Raw genomic sequence first — 26791 nt, 5'->3', positions numbered from 1 at the left:
GCCAATATAAATACAAAGACAGTATGGATTTATTTGATAGATGACGTTTACAAAAGGAAAAAAAGAAACACAGAAAGGCGCTCCCTTCACTCTGATCAGGAGGCTCTGTGACTAGGGAATCCTGTAGATGGCAGATTAGCAGTATCAAAAGAGGAGTGGGTCTGTTTCAGTCCCTCGACTGCACTGGAATTATGGACCATTTGTAACAACTGCTGTTAAGACGCCCTCAGATCCAGCCCCTTCTGTTCAACGAAAACAGGTGTTCATGGTGGAAATTTTAGTGAGTGTCTCTGAGGATGAAATGGGTTAAGAAGAGGGGAATTTGACAGTCCAGCTGTTGAGCATCTTTATGTTAAAGTGTCTTCATTCCTGATGAACTCTCCTACATCGGCCTGGTGGAACACGACAATGGACATGGGGTCCACTCGCCGACACTCTTGGGTGGACTTGGCTGCCACTCCAAAACCCTAAGAAATCAGACACATAACTGGTTTAGAAATCCCCTCAGTGAACACAAAGAGCTAAATCTGTCACATGCTCTAAAGTTAAACTGACATTACTCAAGCAAATATGATATTCTGAACATTTGGTACATAGAGTATGTGTTGAAATAGGTATGATACATACTTTTATGTGAGGCATATTTAAAATCCCATGTGTATTTGCAGCAGGAATTTAAGCCCTAAACAGCACACTGTGAACACTGTCCTCAACTACACCAGCAATATAGCATCATAGTTACAAAACTTACCAGGGGGACATCCGCCATGGAGTAGACTACAACTCCCTGGTACTGCGCAGTGTTCTCTGTGATTCTTCCAAGCCCAGACTTTAACACATGGTTTCCGTAAAGGAAAGACTGCTCTGCTCCAGGTTTCACCCACACCTTGTACTGAGACAGGACAAGAAATTTCAGGTTACTTGTACATGCATGTATATACTCAAATTAATCTTACTGGCAGAGATAAACTTTGAAAAACAAAAATGGAAACAGGACGAGTTAGGCACAAATGTGGCTGCAACTAAGGATCATTTTCATTTTGTTTTCAAATTAGTTGTTAGGTCTATAAAACGTCAGAAAATAGTGAAGGACGCCAGTCAATGTGTCCAAAAGCCCGAGATGACGTCCTCAAATGTCTTGTTTTGACCAAAATCCAAAGATATTCAGTTTACTGTTCTAGAGAAGTGAAGAAACCAGAAAATATTCACATTTGAGAAGCTGCAATCAGAAAACTTGAATTTTATTCCTTAAAAAAATACTCAAACCATCCATCCATCTATCCATCCATTTTCATCCACTTATCCAAGGCTGGGCCGCTAGGGCAGCAGGCTGAGCAAAGTACCCCAGACTGGATTACTTAGTCAAACAAATTATTAAATTAGATGGCAAATAATTCAATAGTTGACAACCAACCAATCAAGTAATTGTTGCAATTCTATGCACAACAGCTAGTGCCCTGTAATTTATCAGCACAAATCTTTATAAATGCAGGAAGGTCCTCAATATACATTATCACATTGTAAAATATCCTAGAAACAAAAGGATCTTTATATTGACGTTTCAACTTACTCTTATATCTACTCAAACTTCAGTAAGCTTAAAAAATATCCATACACGTAGTAGCCATGTGTGCATGTGAATGCATGCAGGTGTTAACATCAGGGTGCTGTCTCATAAAGCAGAATGAAGTTGTGTTTTTGCTCAGTGAAACCTGGACAGTCTCATTTTACTTCAGTCATGTTAAATATTGATGGGTTTGTGTGAGCAAGGTTATATCTTAAATCTGCCTCATAAGGACCCTCCAGTGCAGGCACATGTGTGGCTGTCGTAGCAACCCAGTTAAAGCAACTGTAGCTTTGGTAAACACTGATAAGCTTTTAGACCTGAGAGCATCACATGAGTGAGTGCAATTTCAGTTGTTGCCATTACATGAAGAATCACCAGCCGCAGCAGCACTGACTAAATCAAAACACACTTACGGTGTACCATTCTTGTTAAGTGGTATATGCCATTCTTGCTCACTGCTGAAACACATTAACAGCAGGGAGCCATAACACCTGTGCTTTTCTTACTATTGCAAAATGTCTGCTCTGAAAAAAGCCTGTTGGTATGCCACTACTGTTCTACTGCTGTGTGGCTCATACAAACAGCATGTAACTCATGTTCCACTGGCACATACCACCTGCTTACACCTGACATAACAACCATTGGGTCTACTCAGCATTAAAGGTAGTGTTTAGGATTCAGGGGGATATATTGGCAGAAATGGAATATAAGATGTATGTTTTCTTTAGTGTATAATCACCTGAAAATAAGAATTATTTGTGTTTCCGTGACTTTAGAATGAGCTGTTTGTATCTTCATAGGTGTCTGGCATGCCGAACAGTGTTGGAAAAACACTGATTTGTAATGTAAAACTGCTTTATTCAGTTAATGACTTTAATTGTTCTTTTATCTCAGACATGTTAGGATGTTACATACCATGCTTTAATCAGTGTTTTACTGGTTTGTTTTGGAGAAAAAGAGACCTTTGTGGATAGTTCAGCTCCCAAACATCTGGATCAGAAATAAGGTGAACACACATTCGCAGGTGTGGGGCAAGCAGGCCAGCTGTGACGTACTGAACAAGGTGGGAGAAACACTGATTTTTTTTTTACCAATTTTCATCACCTGAGTTCTGTACTATGAAGCCACAACTTACCCAGGGTATCTTTGCGTTATATGGCTCAACTAACCCTAACATTGGCTGTCTGGATAAACTGTACTACAAAGCTGGTTATCAACTAGTTAAGTCAACTCTGGGTTTCCTATCCAGCCACAAGCGTGTTCATGTGAAAGAGGCGGTGGTGTTAATTATGAGCGACATCATCAGAACCATGAATGAAGGAGGCTGCTGCATATCATATGAAACAAAACCGTGTCTGCGACTGCGAGACAGTTAAATGTCAATGACATCTGATGTAAATGATACTCTGATCTTATAACAATGTAGAAACATTAAAAATACTTCACAAATATTCCCTAACAACCAGGACTTACATTATGTGTAGGTATCACTTAGCTATATGTGACATTAGTATACAGTAATTTTTGCTGTTTAGTTGGATGATGATGAACATGTCACACAAAACACTTTAAAGTGATGCCAGATTGTTTCTGCTACTGAAGTAAAGGTTGGAAAAGTAGCCTAGTTAATGACTAATGAGGTCTATCTGACCAAAATGTTCCATTTATAGTAAGGGGAGCAGATTAATAGTGTTTTGATTTATTTTTCTGGTGAAATATGATACTCTGCTCCAGAGCAGGTCAGCTCTTAGCTTGCCAACTCCAAATCCTGCTTTGTAGTATAGAACTCTGGTAAAACCTCCTGATAAATGAACACTGAAGGAATTCTAACCAGGAGACGTTTCAGCCGGTGCCAATCTGCAATCCTCACCACTGCATGCCACTAAATCCCCCTAAATCTTACACACTGGGAACTTCAACAGTTAAATTAGTGGCATGATGTGTATTTGGCTGTCCTTATCTAATAGGAAAATAGCACACGTTACCAGTTTAACACACAGCAAGTGGATGCCATACGTATGTGGAACACAGCAGAGGCATGTGTCAGTAAAGCCCAGTATATACAGGTGGACAGAGGCATCTGAAATTGTGACATGCCATGAGAGGCCTGCCACATCTGATCTCCGTCACTCTTGTGTGCTCTGCTCTTCTGTAAGCTTTCCAGAGACTTCATTTGACATCAATGCTAGTTGAGGCTCTGCTAAAAAGGACGTGTCACTTCACTCAATATTTGTATTTCCTCACTGCATGCCTTACTCCAACCTCCATGGGTAGGAGCTAAGGAGAGAGGATGGGATGCATGTGACAGAAGCAAAGACTGTGAGCACCCATAGTCACCTTTGCATAGGGCGCCAGGAAATCCAGAGCTGTGATGTGCAGGCGGAATTTAATGGTCTTTGTGAACTTTCCAAAACATGTTCCCACTGACACGAGCTTGTCCCGGGATATGTTTGTGGCCAGCTTCAGAATTTTCTCACTGAGGACAGAAAACGAGGGTGCATCAATTTCAGAGTGACTTATAAGTGTTAACAGATGCCAGGACTTGTATGTACGGTAATTTATTTTTATTTACCTCATGTAGTACACACGGTCATTGTGTAGCCTGAAGCAGTAGGTGCCGTCAGGCCGGTCCACTAGAAGTTTTATGTTCTCACCAATGCTGTTGAGGGAGAAAACACACTGCTCACACACATGCATGCTAACAAGGATGCTAACATTTATGATATATTTTGAGTCGTAATAGTAAAGAAAAACATGTCCTCTATATCCACTTACTATTTTGACAGTTTCTCAAACATCGTTTTTGTCTCTTCGTCTGTTAGTGGCCTCATTTTCGATATTTATTAAACGCAACTTTAGTCGAATGGCCGTATCTCCTTTGAGAAACGTGGGTCAACACGGAAGTCGTCACACTTTGCAGCGGAAGTCTGGTGACGTAATCAGGGAGCGTAGTTCCTGGATTTTTTTTTTTACATTCTTCAGCTTTCAGTCGATCGTCCGCATTTACTCCGGCTAACCGGTCGCCATCTGGTAAGTTTATTCACTTAAAATTTTAAAAACTCTTGCTAGTATGTTGGTTATATGGCTGGTTAACAGTTAGGTGAACATTAATTTGTTTAAAAATGTCGTTTTTGTTGAACGTTGAAGTCACACCTTCGAAAACGGGCTCAGCTAGCCTGGTTAGCGAGCTGTCAGTGGAAAAAAACATGAACCTGCTGCTGTTAGCAAGCTAGTGAGCGTTAGCTTGTGAGCTAGCCGTGTTAGCAGCTGGGAATGCTAGCGCTGGTTCGCTGCAGGCAACGACCCCGCTACACTGAAGCAATTCAATTTAAATCAATTCAGACACACTGGGGTGTCACCAGTGACTCCACTGAATGGCGCCCAGTTGTGATTTTTAGCTCGGACATCGCCGTGTGAGGAGGAGACTCTTTGCCGCAGCGGTGCGAAGTTACATAACGTTCATTTGTTTGTAAATACCGATTACGTTCGTGTGATCCGAGATCAGAGGCAGAGCACCTGATCCTATAAGGATTTCAGCAATCACTAGGATCAACATTAAGCACCTCTGCACCCTATCTCTGTCAGTGAGTGATCCAGCTGCATGGGGTGCCCAGTAACAGTTCAGTGTCAGCGATGTGTAATGCCAGCCAGAGTTACAAATAAGGAAATCTACTTTGTCAGCGAGCTCTTTGCATTTGGCAGATCATTTGATCCTCCTGTCTGACAGCAATAATGGCTGCAATAAATGCCTGATCCTCTTTTTCAGATGCTGCCAAGTAAGGTTATACACAGCGAAACCATTTTATTCTGTGACACAGGGTGTATGCAGGTCCTTTAAAAGGTCGTTCCTCCTTGTTTTAAATTAAATTTGATAAATATTAGGCTTTAAAAGTAATTGAGTAGTCTTAAAATTGAAAATGTATAAGGTCTTAAATGTCATAAACAATAATATTTCTCCATTTTTATATGTATTTAATCAAAACGAGTCAACCTCTTCTGGGTGAAAGTCCACATTTCTGTTGTTACAAGTATTTAAACTTACCACTCAACCTAATACTTTATTTTTACTTTACACTTGAACAAATTTGCTAGCAAAATGTAGATTAACTGACTAATAACCCTATTTCTACATAGATCCCGCCTAGGCACAGGACCACATATAGGTTTTGTCCAAAAATCATGTTTTAAATTTGGTGAAAGATTATCTTGAGAAGTTCTTAAAAAGCATTTAAGTTAAGCATCTGATATCTGTGGATGCCCTGCTGACATGATACCATCTGAAAAATCTGTTCTTGCCGCTGTTGTCATTCTTAAACAGAAAAATAACTTGCGTGCCATTCTTCCTGATAAACAAAGTCAGTATTCATGTCAGAACAGCCTTGAAATTAGACCGCATCTTGTGTCGTCATGATTTCACTCTTGAGTCACCATGTGGAGATCCTGCAATCGTAAAGGTCACTTGTGACATAGAATATGTACTGGCTATGTAATATAAAATGTTAAGTAGCTACAGCATTGGCATTTTCAGTCATTTTGTCAGACGACGCTCCAGATTTTCTTGAATACATTTTCTCGCCTGTCCAGTAAATGGAATAAGCCTCTAGATTATTTCAGCTCCAGGGAGATGTTAATTAAAATGGATACATTATAATGACTGCAGTGCTAATTACAGCATAATGAACACTGATGCATAGGCTGATCAGTGACCATGAAAGCTCAAGGTTATAATCAGATATGTTGTTGTTTACCACGAGAAATGACATACAAAAGGAGAAGTGAAACACATTTATCACATGGACAACCTGTGTGTATAGAAGGTGGCTGCTCAGGATCCCACACTGAAACACACATGACCCAATTTCTTTCGTTTTTAAGTTTCACGTTAAGACTTGTACCAACATTTTTCATGTTTTACAGCTTGTTATTTCGTATGATAAAGTCAGAATACTCAAAAAGTATGTACAGTAAATGTATGTTACAACAGTTAATTCTGAAAAAAAAGAAGAAGTATTTTTCATTAGAAAAGCTATTTGTACACCAGTGTCCCTCCCTCTAGGTTTGATCTCCTTATCTGTGGGTGTTATCAGAAGAGAGACCTGCTCAAGTGAAAACAATGGCATGCTAGGCACAAAACTTAATCAACTGCTGTCAATCATGTGATACAACTATCCACTTCTAAGTATTTTTATTAGGTGATAAAGAACAACTTTTATTCAGGAGAGTTAGACTGGAGGCTAAGAAAAGTATGCCCACATGTTTCTTATTCAAATCAATGGTTGCTTCAAAGGAAAAACAAAGTGTGGATGTCATGGGAAACCATGACGACAGTTACTAATTTAATATATCATGGTATGTCGGTATTCAATGAAAAAAAACTGAGTTGTTTCACATTTCACTTGTTGACAGGAGCGTGCTGCCCTGTGTTGGGAGAACAGTTCTTGTGCCAACGGTTTACCCCAGAGAAACCAGTGGTCTGTGTCTGTCATCAGTTTCCGGCGTGTGTTTGTGGCTCTGGTAAAGACTGAACAGGAAGGCAGACGCGGAGAGACGTCTGAACAGAGAGAGGAAACTGCTGCGGCTTCTTCGTCGGCCTCAGAATGACTGAGTTCTGGGTTTGTTTTAGCTGCTGCATTGCAGAGCAGCCACAACCAGTAAGTATGAAATCAACTTGGAAGAAAAATCGATTCACTCCATTTTTAATGTAGTGGCCTTATGGGAAAATTGGTATGAAATGTGTTTTTGGTTAGAATGTAGGTTAATACACAGAGCGGTATTCTCTGGTGTTATGTAGTGTACTGGCCACGCTTTGAAGAAACGAACATTTACCATCAGACAAACTTTAAGAACATTGAGGTCGTGTTGTGTCTGAAATATATATCACATCCTCTTTTCATTTTAAATTATATAAGAATGTGGTAGGGCCTCCAACTAACCATATCCCTGTCTGACACGGCACTTGGATTCAATAAGGTTCATTATTGTGACAACCAGTTGGTATGCCTCATTGTAGTCAGCTGGTCTGCCAGCAAACAGATAAGATAAAAAGAGTGATGAATGTCGAACTCTGTCTCCGTTGTAGCTCCACAGCACATGTTTACTGCTTATAGAAGAAAGTTTCAGAGTATACAGGGATGAGCAGGCTGTTTCAGCTGGTGTTTACTTATCGTCTCCATCCTTCCTGATGAGTAATGTGGAAGTGGGATTGCATGAGGTACTTACCCATAGTCAGTTTATTACCTACAGCAGATGTTGGTCAGATAGGGGTACCACCACAGAAGCTAAGCAATGTACTGCTAAAAAGTCTAACACCTTGATCAAGGCAGTGGTAGACCAGCAGCTCCTCTGTTCAGTGATGTTAAGTTACTCATTTTCTCAGTGGAGTCTGGCTCTGTAGAGAGCAATATTGTGGTTTCAGTTTCCCGTCAGAAATCTCTGTGTGGGGGCATGGTAAAGCAGTGAAAATATTCTAACTAGAGTCCCTCTTGCGATGGGATCACTCCTGCCGTGTTACAGCAGACTGAAAATGAATTTGGGCCAGTGGCGTTAAGTGTGGGGGGGCTAATGGCCCCTTCACTACGTCCCACCCCCACTATTTCCATCCCTCTTGTTTGGACCATAACCATCTTCAAACATGACCTGCATTTTGATCTCAATGTAACACCTTGCACGATTGCGATGCTATCGTGTTGACAAAATGTGCCCACAGATAGACATATAAACACCTGCCATAAAATCAAAACCTCTTCTGTGGTAGTTCCCGCTACAGCTGGTAAATATAAGGCACACGTAAACTGATATTGATTATTTTCCGGTGGCTAAATAAGTTTTGTTGCTAACCCCTCCACAGCAGTACATTGCTTACCTTCCCTGTCAGTATTCCAGTCTGCTTCTCTAAACTGGGGGTATGCTGACCAACATCTGCTGTATTTAATACGTACCTTTATGGACAATACCTGATACAGCCCCACTTTAAAAGATCAGAACTATCTCCTTTATCTTTAAATGTAAAAATAATAATGATTTTTACGTTACTCATTTTCAGAAACGGCGGCGACGGATCGATCGCTCCATGATCGGAGAGCCAACAAACTTTGTTCACACCACACATGTAGGCTCGGGGGACATGGGCATGGGGTTGGGATCAGTAAGTTTTTCATCATCTTTACAGAATATTCTACCAACAGAGTGAAGCAGACAGAAGTTTTCAGTTAACTAACGTATACACCTTGATGTCTGTAGGTGGACCATGTTCAAACCCAGATGAAATCTAAAGGGGGCTACGCGCATGGAGGATCTGAAGGTTCTCAGTTGTAACAAGGTGAGAGATACTTGTATGTTGAAATAGAAAGAGAGCAGAACGGACCTTCATAGCAGGAAGGTCAGGGCGGCGGCCTTTTTTATGTGTGCCATTGCTATAGCAACAATTGTAGTGGGCTAACCTCGGTATTAACATACAGACTTGTGGCAAGTCGAGAACTCACTGAGTTGGGGTTTAGCATTATGTTTTCAGATAAACTATTACAGTATTTTGCTTTTTTGTTAGTCGTTGATGCTACTGCCCTTAAATGCATGTCTGTTGAAATGATGTACTGTAGCTGCCCCCGAAGAACAAGTTAGAGTCGCTGTCAGTGGACAGCTGAGAGATGGAGGGAGATAAACAATGTACAGATTAGCATATACTCACATTTAACTCTGTAAATTAAGGATTTATTTAGACAATCGTTGGAACGGTCGACTAACTGGGTGACTAACAAGACTAACTAAGATAGTTTAGGATGCGTTTTATTTTGGGTCTGTCCAGTTTGAAAGAAGTTCATTTAACGATGAGTCAACAAGGCAGTTAAGATAACGTTAGTATAAATTCGGTTAAAGTCTACGGTTGTATTTTTTCTTTTTAACAAGCACAATAGGTGTAAGAATAGGCCATAACAGAGTTCTTAAACTAGTGAGTGTGACACACTTACCAATGATGTTAGCTTTCACCGTAACACCTAACAACAATTGCTATTTTCTTTTGTACTAGTTAAATGACCACAGCAAACCTCGGATGTCCTTTCTATTCGTTCTATGTCTATGGAGATACTTTACTCAGTGGAACTGATATTCAGCTACAGAGCTTTCATTACCCCAAAGCCACACAAGCCCAGCTTAGACTTGTTCTGTGCAAAAAGCCATTTGTGACTCCTAAAAGGTCAAGTTCACTTTTATCATAACCAGAAATATAGTTTTAGCTTTTAGCTTTGAAGCTTTTGCTATTGATGAGAGAGACACCAATATTAAGGTTTAAAGACTTCCCAGTTCACATTAACAACTACAAGTCACTCAGTTGACCCCACCCATGCTTTTCATAACAAATGATGGCAAAGCATGCTTACACAAAACAGCAAGCTTGTCTTATGTGGCTTTGAAAGGAAACTGGTGAGATGCCTCACAGCACATATTTGTAGCGCACCGTATATAGTCAGGTTTTATTTGGGGAATTCATCCCTCCCTCCACGGAGGAAGAAGGAATGTCCTTGTTCCTCTTGATTAGCTTTGTTGTGCAGATAACCACCTTAAATTTCCTTGTGACAGTGACTCAGCTGTCAGTAAAATTAGATTTTCATTTGCACATTTTTTACTTGTAAGTTGTGTTTTTTTCCCACATTGGTCTGATTTGGGCAGCAGCATTCCTTTGTACTGGCCTCAGGCAGCTGGTTAATGTTCACTCTGCCTTGTTTTTAAACTCCCACTGGATGTTGCCATGGTCACTCTCACATTTTATTTCTGGACGCTGTCACTCATTGGATGCCTAAAACAGATTGAGCCCAACAATTATCAAGCATGTTTGGGAAAAGAAATACAGGTGAACAGGCCAGAGTCGTCACTCTGACATCTGTTCACTCTCAGAAAGTAAAAAACCTTGACTAGAGAGGCTCAGATGTGATGGAAATGTGGTGTGATTTGGCCTCGACACACACCACACCTGTCATCAGCATTCAAGCTCCTAACATTATCCCACTCTTTTCCTCCTTGCAGCCCTTCACAGTCTTGCGGAAACTACTGTTGTTGATATGAGGAAGCATTTTCAAAAAGCAGTTCTGTCTGTAACGGACGCTGGACCAAAAGATGAAACTACTGCTTTTCCATAATGTTGTATATATTTTTATTTTCCATTCCTTTTTTTTTTTAATGAAAGCACTGCTATCCATTTGCTGCCATACTGTTGCACTGTAAAGAGTAACTGTTAAGAATAGATAAGAGGGGTTTAGAAAGCTCATAATCTCAGTCAGACGTATGCTTGTGTGTATGCATGAGGAAAATATTTTCAAAAATATTTGCTGTCGTAGCCCATTTGGATGCCTGTATTTATTATCTGATTTGTAAACGGACCTCATGGTGGCTGGGCCACGTTGGAGATTTGAAACATTCAGTTTCCTTCTTTATTCTCAGAGGTTTATCAAAGGACAGGTAGAGGTAGCAAGGCAAAAAAACCCAGATATGTTCATTGTTTTAGTCTGAGAAATACTCATGATTCTCTGAGTTGCTTTCAGGGTTGAAGATTGCTGTCTTGTAATAAACTTGAAATGAGTAGAGTACACTGGATCATACATTGTACACTCAGTCGCTTAGGAATTTCGCATTGATTTCAACTGTTTTTTTTATACTCATTTAGATTGAAGCATATAGAATTTTAATAAACTATGAACTTCCTAATCTGCCTTCTGAAGTCATGTTCATTATTTGTTTTACTGGTGTCATTCGGCAGCTCGATGCTGCCAACACTGAGCGTAGTGGTTTCAAGAGCATTCATATTTTTCTATGTGATTCCTTCTTTTTGAGGCTTGTGTATCAACAGTAGACCCAAGCTTTAATGTTGGAAGTAACCAAATCACACTGCAAACACCAGCACAAATGTGGGTCAGGTTTGATACAGTCGGCAGTATTCTCAAACCTGTAGTCTCCCTACTGTTTGCTGTAACTGCTGTAACTTTTTCCTCTAACATCCTTTATCTCTCATGACGTAAAATAATTTTTCCCTAATGTTTTGGCAGGAATGATCTTGTCCTTATGTTTCTTTGAACCTCTTGAAGCTGAAAGATGCTACTAAATGACATTCAACCCAACATGACCCGCCTTTGTAGCAGTGTTTGTGATTGAGTTGCTTCAGTGTTAAAAGATGTTTTCATGTGATGTTAACATTTTGTCGAAAAAATTTAAAAGTACAAAAAGTTATATCTCCTTTTTTGGGGCGATATAATTTTCTATCAAAGGTTCCTCTCTTCAGGGACGGTAAATAAGTGCAGCTCTTATTGTCTGATCACACTGACTAGAGTTTCCATTTTCATCGACTGACTGATACATAGTCATCCCTCAGTGTTGTCGCATGTAGTCCAAGTTTTGACCCAGGCTCTATTGAAAACACCTTGACCTTATCTCTGCAGGTAGTGACGGAGCAGTTTTAATATGAAAATTAAAAGCATGGCCACTCCCACTTGGGGTGTTTACCATGTCAACACTGCCCATCACTATTTGCAGTCGTTATAAATCGAAAGGTCAGGTGTGTGGAGCAAACCAGCAGGCCTGGATCTGTTAATACATGGGATTATATGTACTCCATGTTCATCATATGATTGACTAACAACAGAATGTGGTTGTATTATAAAGTCGAGCAAAAGTCTGTGTAAATTTGGTGTTAAATGAGTGCTGTTGTCATCCTATTTATGATAAAAGAATGAAACATTTGGTACCAGGCAGCAGGACATACCTGATAGATAACAGTCACGTTTGTATTATCATTTACAGCCTTAACACTGCTGGTACCCACTCTCCCCAACACAGATTTAATATGTGATTCATCAGGCTGAAATGTCACAGAGCTTATGTTCCTCTTTAAATGTTTCTGTAGTAATTCTTCTGTGAAAACAGATCCACGTATGTGTAGAGTAGTTGGTGTTTTCCCAGCTCTGTGCTGAATGCTGTTGTGTGAGAGGATGTACTGGAACTGCAGTATATCATGTGACCAGCAGGCTGTGCTAGTGGACTGGTTTGAATGTGACTTAAATTTTTGTTTTCTTTTGGGGGTTCCTGTCATTTGACTTCTTTTATGATAAAGCTGTAAATACGTAAAATGAAAGTAATGGATCCATGGTTTCTATGTATTCAGGGTCATACATATTTTAGGCAACTTTTTTTGTATAACATTACTGGGAAGGCAGAGAGTTGGAGCAGTGTTTTGTGTTGTTTGTTTTCCTCAGGAACTGCCTGATATGTAGTTCCCACTTTAAGGGAAGTTCATCTGTCTTTTTTTTCCTCTTTTTTTTCAGAATAAATAATGAGAAATAAATGTTAAATGTTGATGTTTGACCAACCGTGTGTTCCATGTTTTCACTTCAGGCCGAAACATGCTCATACTAGAGGAGCTTAACTAAAGACAATAATTCAAAAGTACTCCCAGAAGACCCACTATCCCCAAAAATAAAAGCATGAAAGTAGCGGGGGACTTTTATTTTCAAAGACATTTACGTCATAAATTGATGCAGAGACTGAAGCATAAAAAATCACCAGAATGCAGGAAATGAGTATTCGATGCTAAAACTTTGTGGCAGAAGAGCCCCAAACTTCCAATTTCATATGATTTCCCCCCAATGTTAAAATGAAACCTACACCCTTGCTGTGACAGATTTTTTTTTAATTGTATTAATACAACTATGTTGATTTGTAAACAGCATTTCAGGGTACTTTATACCCAATTAAAGTGAAGCTAGTTTTAACAGTCCAGTATCATAACTCAGGGTTCTGGCCCCTTCCAAAGGGTCATAAAATGAATTTAAGGATTACGAGATGCTTGATTGGAGAGGAAAGAAGACCAAAAAGTTTTGCTACACAAATCTGATTGAATACTTTTTTTTCTCTAATCTTTGTTTTGTAATACAATAGAAAATTTTACCTCCATGGGCCTTTCAAAATTATTTCTCTCTTTGCAACTGCATACAACTGGTAGACATCCAAAACGGGCCAAAGGGCCCCAACAAGAGTTCTTTTTGTAGTTCACAAGCAAAACAGTTGGAAACCACCGGTTTAATCTTGACAGTACGTTTGTTACATACTATATAAATAAATGTATGGGTTGTTTTTTTTAATGAAAAATGCAAATAGTAACAGTATCTGTCCAATGAAGGGGAGTCAAAATGAAACATTTTAAAAATGTAGTGACATTTAAGTAGAGAACAAGAAATTGATTCACTCAAGTAAGGTACAAGAACCTTGAATTTGTTCTGTGACTGAGTAAAATGTCAGCCACTCATTGCTTTCTGCCACTGAAATCAACAGTGCTGGTGATTTCTTATATAGCTTTTAAGGTCCAGTGTGTATTCTTTAGGGGCATCTATTGGCAGAAATGGTATATACTTTTCACAACTATGTTTTCATCAGTTTATAATTACCTGAAAATAAGAATTGTGTTTTTGTTACTTTAGAATCAGCGGTTTATATCTACATACAGAGCGGATCCTCTCCCATGGAGTCTGACATGTTGTTCTACAGTAGCCCAGAACGGACAAACCAAACACTGGCTCTAGGTAGTGCCATTTGCATTTTAGCATGCATTTTTTGGAGTTTTTGTGTAGGCCACCGTAGTTCTCCTACATAAGTGACAAACCGGAGAAGTTTCAGTTCTGCAATCTCACTGCCAAATGCCACTGAATCCTACACACTAGACCAGAGGCAACTTGTGACTCTGTAGTCCCTCTCTAATGGCTCCCTGTGGCTTTGACCAAAACTCAGGCTACATGGAAATAAATCATGTTTATTTTTGAACATTTTAATTTTCATTCACCAATGTTGTAGGCCTAAAGTGATTCTTACATTATCCCATTGTAAAAATGTGTGAACAGCCTATAGGCTACTTCTACAGCCTGGCATCTTTTCTCTAAATTTTGGCGAACATCAAGAGCAGTGGCTTGTCTTGAGTCTCCTTAGCGAAGCTAGCCGTGGATTCCAAAGTCTTGGAGAAAAATATTGAATTTAATAGTGCATAGACAGATTTTTTTACTTTCACGGCAAGGTACAAATTATTCATAAACACCTCACTGCAGAGTCATCACCTAATGGTAAAACATATTAAAGATTAGACCTATTATAATAATGCTGATAAGCTAATTTAGACTTAATAAGGCTGTGTTACCTTTATTCAAATATATTTTGCTGCTCCAGACAGATTTAATTCATTTTTTTAGGACCAAAAATGGCTTCTCTGGTTGTAAAGGTTGCTGCCCCCTGCACTTGACCTTTAATTTCAAATGTCAGGTCTTCTCGATGAGACAGAAAAGCAAACGTGTAATTACAGGCTGCGTTACATTCAGGCACGTCGCTGATACTGTGCATGGTGACGCACACAAATGACACTTCAAAGGAGCAGGGTCATAATTAGTGTTTGCACCTGTGCTTCTCCTATGACAGATCCAGTCAAATCTACATTTGAAGTCTTGTAGTTTCCAGCAGTTAATTATCAATAAAGAAAGGCTCTTTTCATATGATTTTGTGCTGAACTGTATATTAAGCTCACATTGCCTATATTCCCTTGAGCTGTCAGCAGCCTTTAGAAGTTTTTGCAAACATACCAAAGAGATTAGTACATCACACTGTTAACCACACCTTATTACCACGTGTCTGTTTCTTTTTATAATCAGAGAGTGAGTCTGACAACATATTTATTTATAGTGAAGCACTCACAACAAATTATATTTTATTTAATTTCTTCAATGTTCTGTGCTTTCTTGAATTTATTTAATTTTTATATAATATTTTAAATGTGAAAACGCACATTTTTAAAAGTCAATAAATGAAGACAGGTTACAAGTTGGCTTCTTTTCATTTATCACATCAATGCAGTGGACAGTTGACAGCAATAATGACAGTGGGTGACTGTCATCTATAATTAAAACCACTGCCAGTTATAGATTTTATTGAAGTGACACGCAGCCACCGCCTTCAGTTCATACACATGCACACAAGATATAAAGACTCCTGACAAAGTAATGTGCTTTAGTTAAAAATAGAAAAACATAAAACAGGTTATACAATATCACACAAAACAAACTGCACTATATGCTGCCTCAAAATTAAAAATATACAACACTGAGTATCTGAAAGGTCTTTAAAATTGGAAAACTAAAGACATAAATGTAATAAAATGCATATGCAGGACAAAAATATGCATCTTAAATCAGCTTAGTGTGTAGTACTGTAGTAGTGTTAATCTACTGTATGTTGGCTAAACATCCAGTAACACTCAAAGAAACAGAGGAGCAATAAGTGATCCTGCACTGAAGCGAAATGAGATCTGTTTTCTCTGTGAGCTGTGGTTTGTGCTTGGTGTTGTGTCAGTGAGTTTGAGGCACTGAACCATAGTGAACCCCAGTGATGATGACTGAGGTAAAGCTTGGCTTGGAACAGGATCTTCACCTCAGCATGCTCAGCAGAGAGGATGACCGCCTGACTGACTGACGGAGCAATATTCTCCATCCGCTCCCCCTCTCCTGTTTCTCTTTTTCAGTGGTCAGCTCAGCAGACAGACAGCAGGAGGAAATCAGCTGAAGTTTAGCAGCTGAAGTTTAGCAAAGAAAGTCTGAAGGTAAAACAGCTTCTAATCAACATGCGGTTGACACACAAAGAGTAGGTGGGTGAGCTGTTCGCTCCACAGCTACGGCATCAGTGTTTGCTGATGTGTGGACCAGTCGGAGAGCTCTTTGATGTAGCTTGGACCAAACAGATCACTGTAGTTCTCTGAGTGCAGAGAGTAGGGGTTATCATCAGCACCTGAGGAGCACAAAACAACATTTAAACACATGCAAGTACATGAACAGATGGGAACTTTAAGCTAAGGCCATGTTTTACTAAATGGAGCACTCAAGATGCTATTGCATGGCCTCGAGATTGTTTAATTCATTCCCTCGTTTTGATTAATATGCTCAGGATAAGTGTAACTTTACAGAGAGCCAGCACAACAGACCAGCTTGTCTACAGCGGTGAAGTTAGTTTAATATTAAATATTTGACGTATGGGATATGTTCAAAAGCTAATTTAATTCCGCAGTTTTAGTTAACTCAAAGTAATTAAAGATGAAAATTCATTCAAGAGCACAACAAACTGAATGTCTGTTCAACATGCCTGTGACCACTGGTGTGTTTAGGGACTGTCCTATCTACTGTCCTTTTTAACACAGAAATCTCAAACTACTGCCATCATAGAGAGTGGCAGCCCGTAAACATTTCCCATCTGTGAGTTTGTAAAATAAATAAATAAAGTTTTTAATTAAGAGTTGTGACAGGATGTCTCTCACACACAACATCATTTGACGTCAACATATTCACAAATGGTTGATTCATATTTCAGGATATAGGCCTAGGTCACTGATAATGATGCTGAGAAATTTGCTTTTCCACAAACTACCAGCTGTGAGAGTTGTGAGAGGATTTTCAAAGACACATTACAAGTGATTTGCTGTCAATATATTCATCAATAAGCAAGTATTGACATTAAAACCTTGAAATATGCATATTTATGCAATAAGTCATTGATAATGATGCAAAGGGATTTGCTGAGGGTAATGTGTGAGGGAATGTCGAAGACACATCAGAGGTGGTTTCACGTCAATATATTCATGAATGAGCAAGCTGTTGACATCACAACCTTTAAATGTGCATAATTAAGGAAATGGGTCATTCATAACCCTGATTTGCTACATTTCTATATTATTTCATTATCAGTGACCTAGGCCTATATCCTGAAATATGGATCGACCATTTGTGAATATATTGATGTCAAATGATGTTGTGTGTGAGAGACATCCTGTCACAACTCTTAATTAAAAACTTTATTTATTTAATTTACAAACTCACAGATGTGAAATGCTTATGGGCTGCCACTCTCTATGATGGCAGTAGTTTAAGATCTCCATGTTGAAAAACAAAACAGTTATTGAACATTGAAATGGGTCATATTGCACTTTTGGGAAGGTCCCTAACTATGTCACAGACGCGTTGGACAGACCTTCAGTTCGTTGGCTCTCAACCGCATCATCATTTTGGACGACACAACACACACAGTAATGTGTAACTCTGTACTGTTGAGATTGATATTTGCCATTCAGAAAAAGTGCATCATGTACATTTTCAGTCAGTGTCATTAAAACCTTAGACAAAGTTTATATCAGCAAATACTTAGTAGAGTACTTTTAAATACTTAATAGAGTACACTCTCTGTTATAGTGTCAACATGGCTAATCATTTTGACTATCCTGTTTGTGACAATGCCACAATGTCTTGTCATTCTGAAGGCACCGACATGTTAATTGACATAAATATTAACTATATTAAATTAGGATTTTGAGCAAGTTAGTAGTTTTTGCAGATAATCCACTGTGTGTGATGTTAAGGCTGATTCAAGAAATGCACCAAGGCGACTGCAATATTCTCCTAAAGTCCATATTTTGTTTTTAGTCAGCATCTTTTTTGCAGGACTGAATTACTCTGTGAACATGCAGTAATAATCTACTGATGCAATCTGACAGATGTTTTGAGTTAACTTAAGAGTGTCGTACAGTGCCAGTGGTCCCACAACGTGTGCGTTCTCCATCCTCTCTGCTCCCCAGTCTGGTTCCAGACATCAGTGTTGCTTAAGTGGTCCATCAACTACAGGAGACAGAATATCTGCAGTCAGTCAGGCAGACCAGAGCACCACCTACAGCACCCAATCAGCATCTCTGTAATATTTAACTGATCTCTACGTGGTTAGGTAAAATAGGATTCAGTTTTGATAGGGAGACAGAGAAAAAGTCAGGCCTCATAATGTCAGGGGAGAAAGAAGGGATGACATGGCAGCGAAGGGCCCGGGCCAGACTCAAAACCAAGCTGCCGCTAAGGACTCAGCCTTAATGGTACACACTCTACTGAGTGAGCTACCAGAGTGCCCCTCAGGGTACGTTTTTAGGGAGTCAGAGAATCTCCATGACAGGATAAGCCACACAATGTTCAGTCAGTCAGTAAATGAAATGTACCTTAAACACAGCCTCATTCTGCTCCTGCTCCTCTGGTTTGGCCTCCCAAATCCCTAAACAACAACAGTAACTTTCATCATTACCAGGCTACAGAGTTTATTATAATCAACAGAACAACAGCAAAATGACCACAAATGTCTCACCATGCATTTGCGTGTTGCCAAATGTGTCCTCTGCAAGGGTCTCCACCTTCTGTGGTGTGTCTGAAATGGGTCTTGAGGGTTGCCAAGCATGCGTAATGTGTGTATCATCACCTAAACTTGCCTGTCTTTCCCGGGGCCTGCTGAACAACCTCAGCCCTGAGAAAGAGGAGGACGGGAGAGTACAGTCACATAAGGTCTGTCTGAGAATATGTCTGAATATGTTCGATAAATACATGTTCAAGGCATGTCTTACCTCTCCTGCGTCTCTGTGTTTGTGTGCTGGGTAGCATCCTGTAGACTCTGTAAGCATTGCTGCCTCTCTTCCTGCTGTGCTCCCGCAGCTCAAAGATGTCAGGCAGGGAATTCAAGGCACAGCGGAAATTTGCCTTCCATGTCTTGGGGTCTGGTTTGTCTTTACCCGGACGGTACCGTCCTGAAGTGCAGAAGCATAGGGACAAGAGTTGGTGTGCATGTGTGTGTATTGTTCTGAGTTTTGGGTTGGGCCCCTGTTAGCCCCCTGGAATATCTGCCCCATTTGCTGCGTGGTACTTTGATTATTTAAGCACAAAACTGAAAAAATATATTTCAATATGACAATGCTCTTGGGGCCTCAAGACTAATTAGTAAAGCATGACCCACCCAGTGGCTCTTATTGTGTCAGCTGACAAATCAACCTACCTGAAAAAGTCAACCAGAGTCCAAACCAGCAGGAAATTTCTTATACCTTTTTGCCTAGTAATAGCAGGTTTAAATAGTTTCATACTGAAGCACTATGCTGACAATCAGGAATGACTGCTTCAAGTTTCAAGTGTGTTTCACTTCTGACCACACCCTGCATCCCTCTTGGCTGTGGTTGGATGTGGTCAGAAGTGTAATTTGTTGCACCCATAACTGAGACATTATCACAGCGTTCTCGGGCCTCATTAGAGAAACTTCCTAAGTCTGACATATCTTATCTCAGTTTATAATGACATTTGGGATTTTTCGTATTGCAGAAACATATCTCCTGACTGCACTGGGGGGAAAAATCGTGTCTTAGGACAGATATTCAGCTATTACAGAACCATCCCAACTGAGGGATTTCCCAAGTCAGGAATCCTAAATCAGCATGGCATACACCCTGCCCTAAATTCAACACAAAAGTGGCAGCAGCATTGTCGTTAGGTCTGCAAGGCACAGGAAACAACATGACAGTGTTGTAGTCAGGACAACCAAGTCAAAAGTCATGATCGAGACTTTGAGGGATTGAGACCAAAACAGAGAACAGACCAGTGTGAGTCCTACACGGCATGGCACACTCATGATAAAATGTGAGGCATGGTAAAACATGCTAACCATAGATACTTCTCACATTGATCTGATAGATAAAAATATTCCTATAAAAACATCTGTATAAAACAAATGAAGATTCCTCTTCATTCACCTCTTTTAATTTCAAATACTGTATATGTATGTATACGTGTATTATTAAAAATGTCTTGGTAAATAAGGAAAACACATTGCTGAGGTGAATTTTATGTGTGGGAATTTTCCTTTGTTTTCAATGAGCAAACAAATTCAAACACATAGGAGCTGAAATCAACTCAACCATCTTTATTCAACACTCTTCTTTGGAAAAGGCCATTTGATGATATCCCCTCAGTTGTGGTCTTGACTGGTCTTGAACTAAAATCCCAAGTTGTCTTTGTCCAAGACCAAGACCAGACTGAGTAAAAATGCGGTCGAGTTCAAGACGAGACCAAGACCTTCAAAAAGTGGTGTTGAGACCAAGACTGATCTAGAGTGCTACAACACAGCAACATGACCACTGGAATATAATAATTGAAAAGCTACTCAAATCACATGATGATGCTTTAAAAACAAACTACACTTCCCAAAAAGGTATGTTTTCCTCTACTCCTATGACAGGTGCCTCCGACACCTTGTAGCTAAAATTGAACGCCCAGGGGTTTTTGTGTATTATAGCAAATTAGCTAGCTAGCGACAAGGGACATAGACAAAGGCATGGATCATGCTAACTTTGCTCTAGCCAGCTCCGTTATAATGATTTGGGAAAACGAGGACATGCGCAAAACATGTTGGAACAAATATGTCTCTGAGTTTAACTGAAAGTGAACACAAGACGTAGCACCCTGGAGTAGCCATGATGGCTAACTACACAGGGATCGACACCTACACCTTTGAGTTACTCTTCAAAGTCTGATTGGATATAGCTGGGTTTTCTCAATACAACAGGAATATATTCAAATCAGAACTAAATCAGCCTCATTAATGTCAGGACAGGATTTAACAGATGTATTCGTCTTTAAAAACATCCCTGTAACAGCTTTAACTGTGCTGCCACCATCTATCATTGAGTGTGTGATCTCATCAGTGTGTAGAGTTCTCAGATTAAGCACCCCGGTGTGATTTGGATCTCAGCCAGTCCTCTGACTATAATTACCAGCCTCAGTAATAAAATCTCTGTAGTTTAAAAAGGGATCATTTACAGCAGACAAGGGCTAACACGAAGAAGAGGACAACGGTTATCCGCAGCTGTTTTACACACATGATGCAATGTCCAGCTGACATTAATGACTTTAAAAGCCTGGACAAGTTTTGTGTTAGTTGAAGGTTCAGTCATATAATCTGTATACTTTATATTATAACAACCTTTTTGTGGGTTTTACTTGAAATTTAGAACACACCACACTGCACAGTGTGTGCTTTTATACATTTAACTGATGGATAGTTTTTTTCTAGAGCTCGTGAGAAGCGGTCATGTTGTACTTTGACAGCAATACGATCACCCTGCACATTCACAGCAACTGAAGTGGAGCTTTCCCATGATGTGATGAGCAGCTAACATCACAGAGCGTGACCTTCCCAAGACTATGTGTGTGTGTGTGTGTGTATTTTAGCAACAGAGTGAGGACATCATTGCAAAGTGAAGACATTCTGGCATGTCCTCATTTTTTCAAAGGCCAGTTTAAGGGTTAAGACTTGGTTTCAGGGTTCAGGTTTAGGCTTGGGTTAGGGTAGCTAAGGATTAAGGGGGCTTTATAATTGTGCGGCAGACCCTTCGCTGTAGCCTACACACACCATCATGAGCATATACTTGTGCGTGGTGTGTCTGTGTCACTCTGCAGTTACACCTCTAGAACACTAGTTAGCGGCGGAGGTTTCTGTGATGTACTGATAAGTTTAGTTGATTCAAAACACACATGAAACACACATTAAACATGCCTTAGTAAAGACAATTTAAATTACAAATACTCAAATCGGCTTCACTATAACTTGCATCACTCGCATATAAAACATTTGTCTTTTGCTGGGCACATTCTCCCCACAAATACAACATGCTAACGTTATTAGCACAAGCCTATGGTGTTTTAAATTGTACAAATTAGCCTAGCGACAAGCAGAGATTTCCTTTGCTCATATGAAGCCAGGATAAATCACACACAAGGCTTAAAATGCTATTTTTGTGGAGGCTTTATTGTCTTCACAGTGTATGTTTATTATCTGTGAAATTAAAGTAAATACAAGCTTCATTCCCACTGAGGGAAATGGTTTCAGCTTACATAACTAGACAGGAGCTACATTTCTGGGGAGGTGCACGTCAGGCTACGGCCTAGGTTAAGGGCTTAGACATTTAGTTTGTGTGTGTGTGTGTGTGTGTGTGTGTGTGGGTGGGTGGGTGTACACACAAGAATTTTACTCAACATGGTATTCAGAATGGACAGAAATGAGATTACAGAGAGAGCAAAAACATTTGGTTATGAGATTATGAAACCAAAGCAATTTAGACAAAAGAAATTGTTATTATCATTTTATTTATTATATGGATCAAAATTAAGTGCATATGTTTCTTATTTTGTGGATTCTGGGCACAAAGTATTCCACAAGAAAGCAAAACACAAATTTTAATGTCATTTGATTACTATAAGAAGATAATCTTTCCTTCTGACTTAAGGTGAGACATGGCAGGCAAAAACATCGATTTTTCATGCAGTGGTTAATTTTGAGATTTTGGGCTTTACTCCTTGAATATTATTCTTTCAAACTGCTATAAAGAAAACATTCAAATTATACATTTAGACGTTTATTTTATTACATTTTGTCTACTTATATTATGTTATTATGTTATTATGTAAAACCGTGAATGACGTTTTCTCAAAATGAGTTTTTTGTCATACTCCAAGTCGAGCATCTCAGCCTCTGTAGCACCTATGTACACCAAACTTTCCAGTTATACACCTAGCTATATTCTGAAGATATTTACAGAGGGATTTGTTAATATATCATTCCTAGCCTGATTTATGTGACATTTTATTCACAAAAATATGGTGAAAATCGATTTTTTTTTAAGGCTATGGACAGTATATTTTGATTTTCTAGGTAATAAAAGCAGATATCATTAAATCCTTTTGTAAAATTTTTTTCATCTTATATGTAAACAAAATGAAAAAAGAATTTTGCACCTGGCTTTATCAGATGTTCAGATTTATCTTCCTAAAATCTATGCAAATTAGTGCATATTTAATGATATCCTGCATAATTTGCATCATTAAACATTAAAATTTGAAAAACTTGTTATACATTTTTTTCTGATTTTTTTTTTATGATGATATCTATTATTTTAAAATTTTATCCTATTCACCTGTAGTGTCTCGCCTTAAAAAAAAGTCCTGATTATGAGAAGATACCAGGGTTTATGGTTTACTTTGAATTATTTGCACTTGACTGTGAGTTCTTGTAAACTTTGCATGTAAAATGTAAATACAAATCTAGGCATCGAGTTTGTTCCTTTGAATTTAGTTTTTATGTTATTGTGGCACACACTGGTGCTCTTTATGGTTCCTGTATAATTCTTATCACTTAGCTGGAAACTGCATAGGATGGTGATATGAATGTGGTAAATCTAGAAAGACTTGGGCTGAACAATAGAATTGTGGCATCTTCCTAGACTTCTGCTAAGCAGGAAACAGGTCTGTAGGCAGAACTCATTGGGATGGTTGAAACAATAAACTCAGGAAAAAAAGCCAAATGCTGCAGGCACATTTTAACTTCAAATAACATTTTTTAAAAAACGTGTTTTTCTTTCTAAAATTATGTAACTGAACCAGAGACACTATGAACACACGGTACACATCTTAACCACCAGGTCACCTTTTATGGGACACCTTGTGAAAAGCTAATGCCAAGTATTTGTTTAACATGTGTGATCACATTACAGTGGAACACAGTTAAATATATTAAGCACTGATTATTAACTTTGGCACATTTGTGATACTTTGACGTTGTAAAAAATATTGGCATTAGTGTCATCACGTTAATATCAACCATATTGCCTGGCTGTAGTGCTGTGGCTCTGACACAAGGAGTCAATTATCTATGGTATAAGCTCAGTATAATATAAAAGGTGTAATATATTCTACTGTGGTTTTACTCATTTGTTGCTCTGCATCAGCGTGCAAGGGTAAATGTTAGACCATCACACAGGGCAGAGTGCTTTACATTAATATAAATGAGCAGTCAATACAAAAGACAATAGACAATAGTCTAAATGGAGGAGACCATTCAGCTGTTACATGTCTGCAACTTTGTTTAAATGTGCTGCCACCTGTTTTGGCCGGGACACTCTTGTAAAGGAGTCATTTAATTTCATTTAACCTCAAACAGGCTTTCCTTAGTTTAAGACATTTGAAATAATGTAACATGTTTGCATTTGTGTGGGGCTCCTACCAGTGTGCATGGCCCAGCTCCTGAAGAGTGTAGCATCTCGGTCAATACTCCAGCCATGACGAGCGGCATGTTTCCATGGGATTTGGAAAATTTGTGCTGACTGGAATATAAAACAACAAAACAGCACTGAATACATCATTGCCAAGAGTATTTCTTGACTCATTAACCTGTGTCTGCTGTCTGAAAGTGATTTGATCCACAGCAAAACTTTCTGCCCCCAGGTGTGTATGCATGTGTTTGTATTGGTTTCTATTAGCTGTAAAATGGAGGGGTCTACCTGGTCCAGCCAGCTGACTCCTGGATACCTCCCAGACTGAATCTGCTCCTCCAGCCACGGCCTCAGCCTCAGCCGGCCTGGTTGCTGCATGCTGCAGTCCCAGCTTCAGGTGTGCAGAAAGGTGTGGTCACGTCACTGGCTTCACAGGAGTTCCAGCAATAACAGAAAATTTCTCAGGAGCTCAGATTTGATCAGAGGTTACTCCAAGACACCCCTCCTCTGCTGCGTTCTTCCAATCAAACACCTCACACTTAATCCTGCTCCTCCTCCAATGACCTTCCTCACTGCTTGAGTGGCTCCTCCAGTTACAGGAAATACTGCATCTACTGTATGTTCTCTTCATGACAGAGACGAGAGAGGTGGAGTATTATGGAGTGGAGATCTGTGAAGGTCCTTGTAACGATATTTAATGCTTTTCTTGCAGGTCTACATGCTTAGTGTGGACAGGACTGTGGATTTAACACTGCTAACACTTGTTCAAAGTCACCTGAAGGGTTTAAGTCAGTGCTACGTTGATGGGAAGTTTCTGTGGCAGCAGTGAAAGAGTGTGTTCATGTAAGACCACCAGGTGGCAGCAGAGTTCATGCTGTATGTGACAGACAAGCTGCTTCATATGTTGGGCTGGGACAGTGCCTTACTTTGGAGGTTTACATGAAACGCTTCTGTTGAATTAAACAAGAACACCCTTTAAAACTTGTGTCCCTCTTTTACAATGTTCACATTTTTTAAAATACAGAATATGCACTTCGATACAATATCCTATGTGCACATTTACAGTATCAAATAAACGCTGGAAATTCCTACATACTAGTACTATATGGTATTCAGGCATGTTTTTACAAGGCCTATTAATTCAGCTTAGCAGTCTTACTCTCAATAGATTTCACATTCACTCAGTGACTTCACAGGGGGTCTTATAAAGTTAGGAACAGCCTTTGTTTTGTCTAATTTTTTTGGTGATTTGCAATAAGGTGCAAAAAAGCAAACAATACCGTTGAAGTGGAAATTACTTGTTTTACATTATAACGTCAAAAACTCAGCAGCAATGTATCTCTGAAACACCACTCAACATAATATGAACAACTTTTATTTGAATAACTTCTACCAGAGATTACCAACATTTGTATAAACATTTATAGGAAAATGAGTTCCATATCTTTGCTGCGGTGAGAATAGCCTACTGTGTGAAGGTGACGTGTGCTTCTGTGGAATTAGCTCAGCCATTCCAGGGAAGAGAAATGAGGAAGTCATTTCATAACCCTGAAAAGCACAAGGTCATTATGACAGCTGATTGTTGTGACTTGTTTCAAACGCAGGGTTCAGTTTATTCGGATGTAATTTTCCTGGAAAGGCTCAGTATTGGTGGCCCTAGTAGGTACATATGCTTTTTTTGTGATGACTCCTCTGGTCAAGTCAAGAGAGAGAGAATGAAATAATTTAACATAAATGACTCATCTGTTACCTCATATTTCACTGAAGTCTTACTAATACTGTACGAGATGAATAGACATGATTTACAGTGACAGTGTGCTTTATACATTTAGGGAATACATTTCCCATGAGCTATGTGACAAACAATGACCTCAGCTGAATATGACGAGAGAGATACTGATATGTGACTGCAGCAGTTTTGTTTAAGCACACATTTAAAACTCCAGTGCATTCTGTTTAAAACAGACATTTTAAGACTCCCCCCATTTACCAATCCACGCCGACATCTTCAACCCACCACCTGCTCGTCTCCGATCTAGATGTCCAATGTGGAAGGACCCCCCACCCACTGACTTTGATTCCCTGTCTGCCTGGGTGACTGAATGGGAATCCAAAGACACCCCAAACAAACATCTAGTGTCAGACCAGACTCGACCAGTCTCTGGCACCAACCTCCCAAGGACAGTGGTCCACGTTGAACAGATTTAGGACTGGTCAAGGTCCCTGCTTGGCCAGCCTTCACAGATGGGGGTGCAGCTTGAGCCCAATGTGTGCTTGTGGAGAGGAGCAAACCATGGAGCATATTATTGAAGCCTGCCCTCTCCCAA

At 39.5% G+C, this 26791-nt stretch overlaps 3 protein-coding genes across 3 annotated transcripts; 1 reads left to right on the top strand and 2 right to left on the bottom strand.

Moving 5' to 3' along the window:
- Window positions 1-7: 7 nt before the first annotated feature.
- nip7 (NIP7 nucleolar pre-rRNA processing protein) lies at window positions 8-4496 on the bottom strand. The gene is made up of 5 exons (XM_033618268.2): window positions 4343-4496; window positions 4140-4226; window positions 3905-4043; window positions 752-892; window positions 8-467 (listed from the first exon to the last, which is right to left on the bottom strand). The coding sequence occupies exons 1-5, from the start codon at window positions 4396-4398 to the stop codon at window positions 348-350; spliced, it is 543 nt and encodes a 180-aa protein (XP_033474159.1). The 5' UTR covers window positions 4399-4496; the 3' UTR covers window positions 8-347.
- cdc42se2 (CDC42 small effector 2) lies at window positions 4487-12913 on the top strand. The gene is made up of 5 exons (XM_033618279.2): window positions 4487-4597; window positions 6974-7218; window positions 8610-8711; window positions 8807-8885; window positions 10586-12913. The coding sequence occupies exons 2-4, from the start codon at window positions 7165-7167 to the stop codon at window positions 8879-8881; spliced, it is 231 nt and encodes a 76-aa protein (XP_033474170.1). The 5' UTR covers window positions 4487-4597; window positions 6974-7164; the 3' UTR covers window positions 8882-8885; window positions 10586-12913.
- A 2063-nt stretch (window positions 12914-14976) lies between these two features.
- LOC117260600 (uncharacterized) lies at window positions 14977-24921 on the bottom strand. Its single transcript, XM_033632594.2, has 7 exons — window positions 24753-24921; window positions 24476-24575; window positions 19002-19181; window positions 18749-18904; window positions 18606-18658; window positions 18150-18240; window positions 14977-16366 (listed from the first exon to the last, which is right to left on the bottom strand). Exons 1-7 carry the CDS (start codon window positions 24840-24842, stop codon window positions 16251-16253), a joined length of 786 nt encoding a protein of 261 aa, XP_033488485.1. The 5' UTR covers window positions 24843-24921; the 3' UTR covers window positions 14977-16250.
- Between the last annotated feature and the right edge of the window lie 1870 nt (window positions 24922-26791).

Source organism: Epinephelus lanceolatus, chromosome 2 (assembly GCF_041903045.1).
Source record: "Epinephelus lanceolatus isolate andai-2023 chromosome 2, ASM4190304v1, whole genome shotgun sequence".
NCBI classification, from domain to species: domain Eukaryota; kingdom Metazoa; phylum Chordata; class Actinopteri; order Perciformes; family Serranidae; genus Epinephelus; species Epinephelus lanceolatus.
Note: the sequence above shows the minus strand (reverse complement) of the source record. Positions and strands in the feature narration are given on the sequence as shown.

Bases quoted from the DNA above. Each gene is read 5' to 3' on its own strand.
- nip7 (XM_033618268.2), bottom strand. From the start codon at position 4,398: ATGAGGCCACTAACAGACGAAGAGACAAAAACGATGTTTGAGAAACTG. The intron at 4,044-4,139 runs GTAAATAAAAAT...TTCTGTCCTCAG, and splicing joins GACCGTGTGTACTACATGAG to TGAGAAAATTCTGAAGCTGG. The intron at 893-3,904 runs GTGACTATGGGT...GTCCTGTCTCAG, and splicing joins TCCTGGCGCCCTATGCAAAG to TACAAGGTGTGGGTGAAACC.
- cdc42se2 (XM_033618279.2), top strand. From the start codon at position 7,165: ATGACTGAGTTCTGGGTTTGTTTTAGCTGCTGCATTGCAGAGCAGCCA. The intron at 7,219-8,609 runs GTAAGTATGAAA...ACTCATTTTCAG, and splicing joins TTGCAGAGCAGCCACAACCA to AAACGGCGGCGACGGATCGA. The intron at 8,712-8,806 runs GTAAGTTTTTCA...TGATGTCTGTAG, and splicing joins TGGGCATGGGGTTGGGATCA to GTGGACCATGTTCAAACCCA.
- LOC117260600 (XM_033632594.2), bottom strand. From the start codon at position 24,842: ATGCAGCAACCAGGCCGGCTGAGGCTGAGGCCGTGGCTGGAGGAGCAG. The intron at 24,576-24,752 runs GTAGACCCCTCC...TTTATATTCCAG, and splicing joins GAGTCAGCTGGCTGGACCAG to TCAGCACAAATTTTCCAAAT. The intron at 18,241-18,605 runs GTACATTTCATT...TGTCTCCTGTAG, and splicing joins AGAATGAGGCTGTGTTTAAG to TTGATGGACCACTTAAGCAA.